The sequence below is a fragment of the Leuciscus leuciscus genome (assembly GCF_965113295.1).
Source record: "Leuciscus leuciscus genome assembly, chromosome: 7".
NCBI lineage: Eukaryota > Metazoa > Chordata > Actinopteri > Cypriniformes > Leuciscidae > Leuciscus > Leuciscus leuciscus.
In genome coordinates, this window is record NC_138731.1 from 1,938,070 (window position 1) to 1,952,703 (window position 14,634).

The following is a 14,634-nucleotide window of genomic DNA, read 5'->3' on the forward strand; positions in this document are numbered from 1 at the left end:
GATTAAGTAAAACATTTCTATTTCTTAACAGCAGACAATCAAATAATAAATGAAGAGTACAATTAATTCATCCATAACCAGGATCAAAAGTTTAATAAAGAAATATAAAATGAACAGTTGAAAGTTGTTTGAGAGATCTCTCTTTGAAAAGAGAGCAAGGTCTGAGTCCAAGGTAAGACAGACCAGGACAGACGATACTCCCCCACTAATGCAGATGCTGATCAGAACAGGGTTATACACACATCGTCTGGTGTGTTCATCTTAATACAATACAGAACTACTGCACAACGTGTCCCTTCTGCGAGATGTTTAGCTAAGAGAACATTCGTTTGCCACTCTATTCTGAGACATTCGAGCATTTGTGTTCTGCCTATGGAAACTTACAGACTTTGACCTCATCTAGAGTCACTCAGCTACATCTGAGGCATTCAGATTAATAGAAGAAAAGCATCAAACATACATGTCAATTGATAATAATGGTAAACACATCAAAATGATGGTAATGAGAAACACATCAACATGATAATAATGTTTCTTAGAATATGATTGATTAGATTTGGTTAAATGATATTTAAGATCCAAATGATTAAATGATAAAACATAAGCATGCTTCGTCTGCTTCATCAAATACAGACATATTTTGTACGATTTAAACACACTTTTAGCATAATCTCCTCAAACTGAATAGCTCACAAACACAAAGCACAAGTCCACGGTTGTTCTTCTGGTGGCAGACTGATTTTGAGGCACTGGACATGAAACCACCGCTGGCATACTTCACACTGAACCTGGAATAGGACATGCTGTTAGATTTATTCAGAAACTGTTGTAATTATGAAATTAATTTGTGAAAACTCATGTCTTCACTTTCAACAAACAGGCAAGAATGTCAGAGTGAATACCCAGGTGCAGAGCTCCTCTGTTTGCTCCTTTTTGCCGTTTGCGTCTGTTTGTCCACATACGGAGCAATACTCCTCTCTCGACACTGCAATTATAATAATGTAGATAATTATACTCCATCACTCTGTGTCTGGACATAAACTGTTCTTTCACAATAGTTTACCGATACCTGATGCCTGCAAAATGAGTTTGGCCACATGTTTCCTGGTGTGGCACATCTCCTCCTCGCTGGCTGTTATACTGATGCTCTCGGGAATTTTCGGAAAGTGTCCCACCACGTGCTTGGCCATCTAGAAGGAGAGCGGAGAACATTAATAGTCTCATATGGGAAAAGGTGAGAACAATGTTTTTGTAAAGTACTTTACCAGCATCACAAAGACACCACAGCTGAAACCATCCTCCTGGAACGAGTGGTGGATTGTCCCAGGCTTCCACACAGTGTCCACCCAGTCTTTTCTTCCGTACTGGTTTCCTCTCATCCTGAAATATTCCCTATTGTAGGACAAATACAGTGTGTGGGGTTGTGGTGGTCTTCAGCAACATCATTATGCTAATATACCAGTATTAAAAAGGTTACAGGTTTTTTAAACAACATAACATACCCAAATTTTGTGCAGGCTTGTGTGGCTAATTCCACTTCATTATTACCTCGCTGAGGGTCAACGATGAAAATGGTGTTAGTTATAGCATGTAGATACTAAATAGAAAGACAAAAAACAAGATTAATTAGTCATTCAATGAAATGTCTGTGATAAGATCAAACATCTGTGTATGGGTGTATCCATGTTGATCTGTAATAGCTTACCACAAACCTCCAGCACATGTCTGCGATATTAACCACAGAGATGACCCCATCATAGTGCTCAAAGTTGACCTGTATATCAGAAATGTAAATGAACATATCTGTGTACTGTAAAATACATATACAAATCCAAATGCAGAATCATAAGTAGTTGCACTCACTTTTTTCAACCCTTGCCGTATGGCCCGGTCTTTTGTGCCATTTAAAATGACACCTGTGGTGTAATGGCTTAGCTGGTAGAGATTTGCACCCTTTGCATTGAGTACAGCTCTTATATAACACTCGATCGTCTGGAAAAAGTGATAAAGCATTGCAATTATTCCATTTATTTAAATGAGTACATATATTGAGAAAAAAAAACATTTTGTATCTGGCATTTAGTACTTTGTCTTAGGTACAAAAATATGTACTTGTACAATTTAGTATTTCCTAGATATTTGTGTAATGATATGTGCACCTCTCCGAGTATCCAGCCATGCGGCCTCAGTGTCAGGAACTCCTCGTGACGTAACAGGAACTCCAGACTCTGATCGTCAGACTTCACTACGGCTACGACCAGCGCACTGGCCGGCTTTGTCCATAACATGTCAATCTGTGAATGTTACACACTTCATACAGTTAATAGGTTAGCTGAATATATGCAGTACATTGTTGTCCTAACTGAATTACCTCTTCCTCCACAGGGAGTGCCTCTGCAGGAGAGTGAACTGGTTCAGGACTTGACCGTTTCTGGCTCTTTGCCACATCTTTGTGGATCATTCTTTTCTTTTTCTGGGGAACAGGCATGTTTTGGGGAACAGAAAAGAATTTGGATTTGGTGTCTGGGAAATGTTTTTCCTTCTTCTTCATCCAGGTTTCTCGACACTGATCAAGGTTCAGAGGTGGCTCAGGTTGGAGCAACAGCTTTTGAGGAAGGTTATGCTGAATGGTGTCCTCTGTATATCTCGCTTGCAGAGACTGATGCAGTTTTCTTATGAAGGTTCCTGGTTTGACTTTGTTTTTGTTATGCATTATGGAATGTTTGACAATTCCAAACCATCTTTCTATGTGACAGCTGGTATCTCTTGTTTTTGGTAGTGTCAATGTTGTCACTAAGTCCTGTTCACAAGATTCATACCTAGTCAGGTCTCCCAACAGCAAGCCGCTCCAAAGAGGAAAAATGGCAAGGTAGTCATCAAAGAGGACAGTGAGGATGCCTGGACAAAAGTATGGGTTGTCCTCCTTGGCCAGACATGTCTCATCCCCTGCCTCTTCTTCCTTCACCTCTTTCATGATCTGCTGGAAGAAAGCAGAGAACGCTGATCTGCCAGTGATGGTCATTGCATGTCTTCTCTCTTCACTTTCACACATTTCCCAGTCTTCAGATTGGGAAGTTTCTTCCAGTGTATCCTCTTTGGATCTTGAAATGACACTCTCCAAAACACACAGACTTTCTTTGACAAGGTTAGTGTTTCGTGGGGTTGTGAGCAGGGCACAAAATGCATGGAACACCAGTCTTGATTCAGTCATGTTGTTGGCGTCTTGGAGTCTTGCGAAAGCATACGTGGCAAAGTCTCTCAGTCCTTTGTCCTCTGTTTGCCTAGAGATTGCCTGTCTGACAGCTTTCAAAATGTGCGCCGAGCAAATGTGCAAGACAGTATATGACTTCATGTCATCCCATGATTTTTCCCCAGTGCAGAACTCGTATGCTCTGTCGAGGTAAGAGCTGATGTGCTCTTTGTTGAAAGCAAGCATTACACTTTGTATTAAAGCCCAGCTGTAATCAGTCTCGACCTGGTGAACATTTATGTGTGTGTATTTTGACAAATGCAGTGTAAATTGCATGAGCCAAAATGTGATTGGTGGTACTGAGTGATCATTGGAGAGCATTTCACAGATGGGAAGAGGTGGAGCATCTCGAGCGTTCCCTGGAAGAGCGAGTGCATAGTACAACACACGCTTCGGCTGTCCTGGTATTTCTGACACGACTCCTCCAGTGGCATCAAGATACAGGGACACAGGAGACTTACTTCGCAAATGATGCACAAGAATGCTGACGCCACTCTCTGTGAACAAATGAACAATGAACGGATTCATACTGAAATGCTGTATGTAGCCTGGTATTGTGGAGCATTTGGTGTCACATTCCTTGAGCAATGTCTGCATTAAAGGTAGGGTAGGTAATCATTTTTCTAAAAAAAAAACATTCCAAATTTGTTTAAACTGTCTTTATATACCAATACATAATTAAAATGTAAGTACTCTGAAAAATAAAATTTAAAAATCGAGTGACTGTAGACCTTTTAATCTGCAATAAACACAGCTCATTATTTCCATTCACTCCACCCCCTCCCTTCTGAGCTCCTTCCAAAGCCACGCCCCCAAAACACATGAACGCGCGACGCCAAACGCTCAGGCTGGAACAAGACGCATTTATTACCTGAGACGAGTGGAGAGGAAGGAGCGCAGTACATACAGTGACATCATGTCAGAATCACATGTAATAAAATACCTAACTTTATCACTATGAATATAAACAAATAAGATTTATTTTAGTACTCACTATCAAGCTAGCATATCGATAATGGTAAAGTTTAATTCGGTAACGAGCTATATTTATAAGGCAAAACTAAAAACAGGTTGCATTGATACACGTTTTTCCATTACCATCAGTTACACTGTGATGAAGGTGAATTTCGTGTAAGATTCATAACATATACGGTGTTTTGCATGTAAGAGTTTCCATGATGAAAACATTGTTGACTCTAATGAAGACTAACGTACACTCCGAGTCCGGAGACAAGTACCGCATCGTCGGCTCGAGGACAGGTCCGGGGTTGAGGGCGAAGCAGAGGAGGTCGTTCAAGAGTGCGGGCAGGGTCCGAGGAAGTAGTTTTTGCCTTGTTTGCCTTCGCTGACTGCATATGCAGGTGCTTTGAGCTGAATATTTCCGGGAACGGTGACATGTGATGAGTGCACGCAGGGCAGCGCGCGCAGTGGGGCTCGGGGCGGGCACGAGACATGAAGGCATCTGATTGGTTCTTTACATTCACACCGAATGGCAGTGATTGGTCAGAGTTTTTACTGTCCTGCAGCTGCTACAGAGGTCTGATTTTTTTCATTCCTTTTTCTAAACACATAATGTATTGACTACTATCAGGATGGAAGGACCATTTCACCCAGTATAAAAAAAAGTGTTTCTGAACAGGATCACCTACCCTACCTTTAAGTATATTTCCATCATTACGTCGGAGTGAATGGACTCCCTTTTCCTCATTTCTGAGCCTATCACTTTCAACACTTTTTCATTGAGACATTCAGTCATGTTCTCAGCCTGGAGCTGCTGGTTTGGGGTTGACTGAAGTGTGCTGTACAAACACTGGCTGGGTCCATGCATGAGGGCCTTTGCTTTTCTTCCTCTTTTTAGGTTGGTTGCTGGCCTAGCCTTCTTTTCTGAAAGCTTGTGTTGTATATCTCCAGTTTGTTGGACTAACATGTTTACATCTTGACCCAGTAGAGCAGGATTATTTTGCACTGTGAAAGAGTATTTGGCTGGGCAAGATGGGAATGTGCAGACTGCTTTCATTTGTAAATATGGAAGATTTCTTTTCCTGCTCCAGGGAGTCTTGACATGTTGATATTTAAAGGAGAGAGTACAACAGGGATTTTGTTCTTTAAAGCTGTCATACACATGCTCTGTCCAAGGTGGTCTTAACTTTGAGGACCCTTCTAGTGGCTTGATCTCATCCCACACTTTTCTTGTCATAGAGATGAAAAACATTTTCTTTACCTCTGGACATTGTCTCTGAACATTTCCCCCAGGCTCTCCCTCCTGTACCTTCATGAGCTCAGGTGTTCTCTCTGGACCCTCCGAGTCAGTGTCTGGCTCCTGGTGTTTAGGCTGTGAGTCGAAGTCTGTTTCTCTTTCCAAAATCTCCATGTCTGCCACTTCTGTATCTGTGGTCGATCAGTTTAATCAATTAATACATTTTCCAACACATTTATATTCACTCTCCTGTTATGTGCAAATTTGACCAATCATTTCAATGTGTGGTGTCATATTGACCCTACATTTTAATAAATGGAAAATGACTGAAAACATGATATATTTATTATGAATAAATCAAATATTAGGACTAGAGATGCACCGAAATGAAAATTGTGGGCCGAAACCAAAAATACCTTTTTATTTAAAATTATTTTTACATAATTGTATTATTATTATTATTTTTTATTAGACTTTTAAATTAAAATCAATAATTTTATTGAATCTGATTTTATTTATTTTCTTACTGCAAGCCAATAAAATAAAATAACCACACTTTTATTTAGAGTAACACAAAAATTGGACATAAAATAGCCATATTTTGAAATTTAGGCTAACAGATTTATTTTTTGACTAATTATCGAAATAAAGTATAGTCTTACAAAGTCATTATTACCAGAGCATGTGATCAGAGCAGAACATTGAGCAGAGAGCGCGGCGCGCTGACACACACACTCGCGCACACACACACACACACACACACATACTCTCGCACACACACACACGGAGAGGAAAAGAGCCGCTCGTGAAGTTACTACACAAGCTGCGCGAGAATGAGACCTGATCGCCGAACATGGAGGGCCTTTTTTCTCTTTCGGACAAAAAACGAAAATGCCATTTTCAGCCGAAAATATTCAGCGGCCGAAAATTCAGCGCATAATTAGGACCAAACACGTCAGAGCCCGCCAGAATGGGCGTGGCCTATAGCTATAAAACCCGCTCCAAATCAAGTGTTTAGAAAAAAAACTTACGTTTACAGAGTTTCAGTGACATTACATTAAACTACTATATTTAAAGTTGAATATAATGTATAATAATATCATTTTCGCAGAGGTCACGCAGAGTTGTCATGTTACCAAGATTGCAGTAGTTAATACCAACACCATTGAAATTCATAATTCTCAAATGCAAGTTTTGTACCATGCTGTTAAACATACTAATAGTTAGGGCTGTAACAATATATTGTGTCACAGTAATCAGCCATAGCTCGGCCGGTATTGCTGTGCAGCTGCACTGCGCTTTACAATATAAGCTTCAATATTCTCCAGGAGAGGAGTTTCACCGTTCTCGAAAGGGAACCGAGAGAACCTGCTGATTATCACGGCGGTTTAGCCCAGCAAAACCAGAATAACTCTCACACTATTCAAGCTCTAGTTCCAGAAGGCATTTGCAAACAATGTATGAAAAAACTGAGCATATTATCATCATCTTATAATTATATTTCCCTGCTGACTACTTTATATTTGTCCATTATTGTAAAAATGTGTGTATTATTTTTGTAAATACATTTACATGAACCGTATGTACAGTATATGAAAGCATGAAAATATAAAAATAGGCCTTCATATAATAGTAAAATACTCAGGTATTTTAAGATACATGTTTATAAGCCATAAACTATATTTTCTGATTTCCCATATCGTGCCAGAGATTGATCAAATCTCACATATTCTCCCAGATAAAGACTGACATGAAGAGGCTGATGAGGTTTAGATTCCCTTTACTCTTACAGGTTTTTATTCGCTTGGTGATATTTTCACAAGGTATACATTTTCAAAACTCTTAGTGCTAATATCACAACAGATCATCAACACTGCACTTTTTTCCCGAATATTTCATCATGTTTTCATTTGTGTAAGTACAATACTCAAAATCACAAAGTATCCTTTTCACAACACAAAATAAGTGTTTCATCTTCATACATGTTTCATTCACAGTCACTGCCTTTCATAAAGCTCTTACTGTCAGACTTATGATGTGCATCTCTTAGTTCAGTTTAATACATTTGTCTATGATTTCATCCAACTGATCGTAATGGTTAATCAATGAATCATCTGGTACACCTATAGATTTATATAGATATAATTTCTACTTTGTTTGCAATTTCTGATACAGATAACCAAATGTAATGAACTCTTTTTACATTATAAGTGATTTTCCTTAGAGTATAACCACTATGTTAAAAGTGTGTGTGTGTGTGTGTGTGTGTGTGTGTGTGTGTGTGTGTGTGTGTGTGTGTGTGTGTGTGTGTGTGTGTGTGTGTGTGTAGGGGCGTAGCACCAAATTTTGGGCCCTGGGTACAAACCATCTTGCTGGGCCCCCGTACCAAATACCATAGTGATACCAATGGGTGGGGTATTGCATTTTTATCATAAAACACTTAAAATGTAAACAAAATAAGCCACACTCTGATTAATATATTATTCAGCTCAAGTCACTTCAGTGTTGATTCAGTTCAGTCAATAACTGTAACATTCATCAATTGTGCAAACATACTGTACATACATGTACGTGTGACAAACTCCTGTACACTCACTGCACACTGAACAAGCAAAAGACACAAGATAGTAGTGTTTTACATTTTGCATCTGTGTGTATGTGGCTGATCATTTGATGTGTATGTGTAGAGTTACTACGCAAAAACAAAATTTTTGAAAGAGTTAAAATAGTTTTGAATGATGTGTTTGCTTTTGCAAGAGAGTTTCAGGAAATGGAGCCATAGTTTCATAAATTGTGTGTAAGCAGTTTGAAAAAACTGTAATGACTGAAAGTTATTATAAAGTGTTACCGTTACGGAACTACCATCAAAGTATTCTTGATTAATTCTCATTATTAATGAGCAAAAAGGAGAACAATGTTATGCCTCTTACTGTGTGTGTGTGTGTGTGTGTGTGTGTGTGTGTGTGTGTGTGTGTGTGTGTGTGTGTGTGTGTGTGTGTGTGTGTGTGTGTGTGTGTGTGTGTGTGTGTGTGTGTGTGTGTGTGTGTGTGTGTGTGTCACCAAATTTTGGGCCCTGGGTACAAACCATCTTGCTGGGCCCCCGTACCAAATACCATAGTGATACCAATGGGTGGGGTATTGCATTTTTATCATAAAACACTTAAAATGTAAACAAAATAAGCCACACTCTGATTAATATATTTTTGTTTTATTGTCAAAAGTACAAGATAATTGATGATTATTTGTCTGTTTAAAATAAATGCAGACTATAGAATCACAGGGTACACTAACCGCCAAACTAGACATTCAGTCTTTGAATTACGTTTTTAAAATAAGTCATTTTCAATCATTAAGATGTGCATTAAACTGAGAACAATCCTGTACTTAATGTAAGAGCGTGCGCGAGCTAATTTGCATAACAATGCGGTAAAATAGGCGCTAACGACCTGTGTTTTCGCGGGTGTTCGATTTTGACAATGGAGGGAAATATACAGTGTTTTCATGTAAACTTCTGACTCTGGAGAGAACTGCAGCAGAAGAGGAGACAAGCTGCGCCTCTGCCTGGAGTGGCAGTGTATTGAGCTCCCAGCTCCGCCTCCGTCTGCTTCTCACTCCGTTATTTACCCAGAAACATTGTTTGCTCGCTATGTAGGTTGTGATACTAAAGTATTGATATATAATTCAAATAGAGTACGAACATAAATATATGCTATTCTACCTGGAGTAGATATTTATGTTAAAACAATGTCAATGCTCGATGATGCATTTGGAGCTCACCTTTCTTTTCAAAAAACTGAGTGAGCAACTGCTTGCCCTCATTTGCCTTTCTCTCTTTAATCTTCTTTTCTTTTCGTTTTTGAGCCCCTGATTTTCCTTTCTTAAGGAAAGACATGACTCTTCCCCTGTCTTCCTAGTTCCTATCACGGCTCACTCCAGCTCCTGTCTCATCAACTGATTCACCGACCGCAGGTCCGCAGCAGAAGCACCTGAACTGCGGGTCGTACCATTTACATTGATTCGAGAGGGGTGGTGGGGCCCTGCACAGCATGAAAATGACTTTTTTTATACCAAACCAGTGCCTAACTACAAGTTTAGATTTTCAAAGGAACTTTTTTATTTGTACATAAATGCTATACAAATGTTAGTGCATATATATGTATGTATAGAAAACTGACTTCTAAGTATGCATTTAATTCTTTTACCTTGATCTGCGAGTGGCATTTCTTCAGTCCCAGTGGTGTGGAGTGTGTGTTCCTCATGTGCTCTTTCTCTCAGGCGTCTGCGGTTGTGCTTCCAGACGACCCATAACCAGTGCCGGTTTTTGTGTGTGTCTTCATTAAGTACATCTATGGCAAGCTGGGACCATATCTCTGAGGAATATTCAGTGTTTCTATTCAAAATATCAGCTTTCTGCAGCTTCTTTATCATAGACTCGATCCCTCCTGCCTGTGCCCATAGATCTGATCTGAGCTTTGTGCCTTTTCTAGGCCTCCCCATTCTCCAGTGCGAGAGATCCAGGTCTGACTATGCCGATGCTAGGTCCAGGTCCACTTCCCTACATATTCAACTAGGTCTCAGTAAACTTCTGTCCTTCTCTCTGACTTCATCTGACCAGCACAGAGATAGGCATTCCTTGTTTCACAACTTTCTCATGGGAAAGTTTTGAGATGGACAACATTACCCTATCTCTACTAGTGAAAACACAGCACACATTCAAAGACTGAACAGCAATCATAACATTGAGGAAAAAGTAGAAAAACAGAACAAGCTATACACTGCTATATATATATATATGTTTGATGACAGTTTTTCTGGATTGCTAAAACACATTTCTTGACACCATCACTCACTTTCTCAAAATCTTAAACACAAATTCAAATCTTCAAACCACATTCACAGAATCTGACTCTTCCGGCAAAATCACACAATGCTCTCAGATCATACACACATGACTCAATATTATAAACACTACGGATCATTTATTAGACACTACATCAAACAATGGAGAACACAGAATCCAAAACATGCAGTTACAAGAAAAACGAATTTTGTAACGAAGTAAACTAATTTTCCAATTATGTAAAAGAGTATAGTAATGACAACGTACAGTAGTAAGGTGGATAAATTGTATACTGTATCCACTGCAAGTGTAGTCGTTTACTGAATCATTTATAGTATTGAATGTCTGTATAAATGTCTTCACATCATTAGAAATAAGTGTGAACAATTTTGAGTCGTTGGGCCCTATTTTAACGATCTGGAACGCAAGTATCAAACGCGAAACGCAAGTAACTTTGTGGGCGGGTCTCGGGCGCTGCTGCTATTATACCGGCGGGATAAATGACTCTTGCTCCCGACGCAAATCTAAAATGTGTTGGTCTGAAGTAGCTTCATTACTCATAGGTGTGGTTTGGGCGTAACGTGAAATAAACCAATCAGAGCGACATCTCACATTCCCTTTAAGAGCAGGAGAGCTTGTTCCATGGCGGGTTGCTATTATAACGGCGGATTTGCCAGACACGTGCCAGGAGCGGTTCACAGCCGAGGACACCGACGTTCTCCTCAGGGCCGTAAAACACAGAGAAGAGTAGTTACTATGATGGGCCTTATGTCAAAATGATTAATGGCTTTGACCTTTGACCTTTTGACAGGTTGAACTTCCGGTATAGGGGATTAGGGGGTTTACCTTTGCCCTTCCTAACCCTAGATCATGTGGTTTTGACAGTTAGTTTGACCTATTAACCTTCCTAACCCTAGATCATGTGGTTTTGACAGTTAGTTTGGGCTTTTGAAGTTGGTATAATACGTCTTGCTATTGACAGAAGCTTTTGGCCTATTGAACTTGCAATTATATTTAATGTGGTTTTTGATCGTTTGAAGACGCTGTTATATATCAGGATCCCCCTCCATATTCCTGAGTGTATCCGGGCTGTACTGTAAAAAAAAAAAAAAAAAAAAAACCTGTGAAGTGTATCTCACACAAACGTTGAAAAAACATTCTGTTCTTTTAAAATAATATAAATGAAAATCTACCTCACAAACGTTGAATGATTATAAAATAGCTTACTAAAAAAATCCACTGAACCAACCATTTCAGTTTAAATAAAATGGAGTCACAAAAAAAATGCAATCAGTTAAATGTTTAGAGAGTTGAAGAAAAAACATACAGCTTATGAAACAAAGCAATGTATGAAATGGGTTCACGAAAATAAAAAATCATCTTACATGTTTAGAAATCAGGGCCCTCTGGCCTCTCTTTACACCAGCGTTTGACCTGCGGGGCTCTAACTCACAGATCAGAATGCTTCTCAAAGTAAAAGCCAGTGACATCTGAAACATGATCCCCCTCCTAGAGTCCTGCACGGGTTCAGGTACCCGACTGAAGACGGGTGACCCGCAAATTTTGCTGAAACGGGTGAAAAATATCCAACTGTGTCGGATACGGGTGCGGGTCGGGTCGGACACGGGTCTAAACACGGGTTTAAAACAATCACGTGCAAACGTAAAAATATATGCATATTTTTAGGAACACATCTACAAAAATATTCCTGTATTTCAAGTTGATAAAATAATTTAAAATCCACATCAGTTTATTTGTGCCCACGCGCCACGCCCTCCCAGGATCTATAACGTTACCTAGGCTACTTTCACTTTTAAAAATTCCTCATAACCGCGCGCGCGATCTGCAGTCGTCGAGATGATGCTGAGGAGGTGAAGAAAAGAATAGCTAGTGGAGATTGTAAAGTTGTCGACAATACGTCATCAAAAGTCAAGTCCAGTGTGTGGGAGAAATTTGGAGTTATTTATTTGGAGTAAAATATTGTGAAAGGCTTTGCTGCATTTTCGTGTTGGATAGCCGCACATGTGGAACTTCATCCCTGAGGAAGCACAGATAACTGTGGTAACAAACCAAGCAGTTCTATCGAACAGTATTTTTCAAATTGAACACTAAGTATGTGTGGTGTGCAGGGCGTGTTTGAACCCAACATTGTCAGATGTAGGCTAGACGAAATTGCGTGGCAGATATAGTGTTGTAGCCGCGTCTGTTAGGCTAGGCTACTCAGTTTTGTGGTAACGTTAGCCATGTTCTTCATGTACCGGCCTTTTGACAGTTTCGGCTGAAGTTGTCCTTGTGTTAATTGTCGTTATAACTTCTGTAGGACCTGGCAATACATTTTTTTGTAATTGTGTCTATAATGTGATTGGCTAAACTGATTTTATTTCGGGTGCGGGTCGGGTGTCGGTTCTATTTTAAGCGGGTCGGGTGTGGATTATAATTAGTGCTGTTGATGGATAACGGGTCGGATGCGGTTTGAAGCACTGCGGGTACGGGCGGGTACGGGCGGGTACGGGTTTACAAAATCGGACCTGTGCAGGACTCTGCCCCCTCCATCGCATTCCTGAGGTAACAGTGAGAAAGGGGTTTCCTAATAATGTTGTATATATCAGACTAACTAAAGTTGAAAAACATCATATCCTTTAAAATAAATATCTTGCTAAAAATCTACTGCACCATTTAATTAAGTTTAGATAAACAAAAATAAAAAGTAAAAAACATCTTAAATTTTTAGAGAGTTGAAGAAACATACAGCTTATGAATGGGTCCCAAAAAATTGCTCCAAGTTAAATGTTTAGAGAGCTGAAGAAAAACAAAAACATGCAGAACGTGAAAATGGGGTCACAAAAATGCAATGATTTTAAAGTTGTAATACAAAAGATCCCAGAGTGTTTACTGAAGCAGGGTTTGACAGTCTCTGACTCGGAGGGTTGTATTCAGTGATCAGGATATCAGGTGCTGAAATTATTTCAAAGTATAATCTTAAAAGTTTAAATGATATCTTTTCAAATTAAAAGATGTTTTAAATTAAATTCAATAAATCATTAAAATTCTTAATAAAAACAAATATTCTACATCGATGGTCTGTGGAAAAACTTGACTTGAACTTAAAAGTATATTTTTTATTTATCATGGGTATGTAAAATAATCTGAAATCTGAAGCGTCACAAGTCATCTCACACCTGTGAAATGTTCAATAATTCCTTAAGTTTTATCTGTGAGAAAATGACCACATAGGCCTATCTTCAGAGAGAGAGAGAGAGAGAGAGCAACAATGAAAACATTTAGAAACTGTGAAGCCTCAGGCTGTCCCATTGATAGGCTGCTTATAAGGTCCTTCCGATCAGCGCGTCCGAGTCTTCTGAGAAAGAAGTTACTTGACAATAATGATAGCTTCAGGATATAGGGTGACAGACCAGGTGAGCCTCTGTGCATCATGTCACAGCGTATGTACGCCTCACACCCGTACATTCTTCCGTTGAGAGCTTGAATAATAGACACTCCAGCCCAGTGGCGGAGTAATACCGTACCTCACAGCACATCCAAGTCAATGGAGTTGGACAAAAACTACGATAAAACCTGTTGGAAAGCATCTTTTGCAGCGATTTTTGTGTGACCACTCGGTGAGTTTCACGTCTTTGTAAACTAAAGTTTAATGCGTTTTAGGAAGGATTATTCCAGTGCACCTATGCAGCCATTGTGGAGGTGGGGGGGGGGGTGCTACCACAGAAACCGAAAATTTGCATCTGAATAACGCGCCACTGACTTTAGACTAGGTTTCTCCTGGTCAGTGGCGGAATTGTTTTCTGAAACTGCATAATAGCACCAGGGAACGTTTGCGCCGGAACACGCCTCCTCTTTTCGCTGAACCTACCGGCGTGCGTCTGTGGAGGGAAAAGTCCGCTGTGCGCGGGTGTAAAACAGGAATGATACATGCGTTGGTGTACAAAGTCAGTTGCGCTGGGTGCGAGATAGGGCCCAATGTGTGTAAACGATGACAACTGTGTTGCAGTTGTGTTTAACTTTTGCCTGCCTGTGTGTAGCGTTTTGAAACACAAGTGCATCACAGTGCGAAATGTGTTTTAGTGAGTGAGAATGTGTTTAGAGTTTTGCATAAAGAGTGCATGAGATTTGCAAACAGTGTCCTAACTACCTGAACTTGTTTCATGTTTTACAGAAAGAGTGATTTATTTAAAAAATTGGTTTAGGCTATTGAGAATTTGGTTCAGAGAGTGGGGTAATCTAAGAAAAACTGTCATTTATAATCAGTATTTGAAGAGTTCAGATGCAAAAGCCTCTAAGTGCCATCTGGAATTTTCTTCTAGAATGATCATTTTTATCAAGCTCGTA

General features: G+C 39.6%; 1 protein-coding gene across 3 annotated transcripts; it reads right to left on the reverse strand.

Moving 5' to 3' along the window:
- Positions 1-309: 309 nt before the first annotated feature.
- Positions 310-9,987, reverse strand: LOC309502173 (uncharacterized protein). 3 transcript variants are annotated; one of them, XM_082174443.1, is made up of 10 exons: positions 9,650-9,987; positions 5,472-5,638; positions 2,372-3,747; positions 2,160-2,294; positions 1,864-1,992; positions 1,706-1,774; positions 1,503-1,597; positions 1,151-1,392; positions 903-961; positions 310-788 (listed from the first exon to the last, which is right to left on the reverse strand). In XM_082174443.1, the coding sequence occupies exons 2-8, from the start codon at positions 5,479-5,481 to the stop codon at positions 1,221-1,223; spliced, it is 1,986 nt and encodes a 661-aa protein (XP_082030569.1). In that variant the 5' UTR covers positions 5,482-5,638; positions 9,650-9,987; the 3' UTR covers positions 310-788; positions 903-961; positions 1,151-1,220. The 3 variants fall into 3 exon arrangements, with proteins under 3 accessions (XP_082030569.1, XP_082030568.1, XP_082030567.1); XM_082174442.1 differs by lacking the exon at positions 9,650-9,987 and having other exon boundaries at positions 5,472-5,753; XM_082174441.1 differs by lacking the exons at positions 5,472-5,638; positions 9,650-9,987 and having other exon boundaries at positions 312-788; positions 2,372-4,875.
- Positions 9,988-14,634: the final 4,647 nt, after the last annotated feature.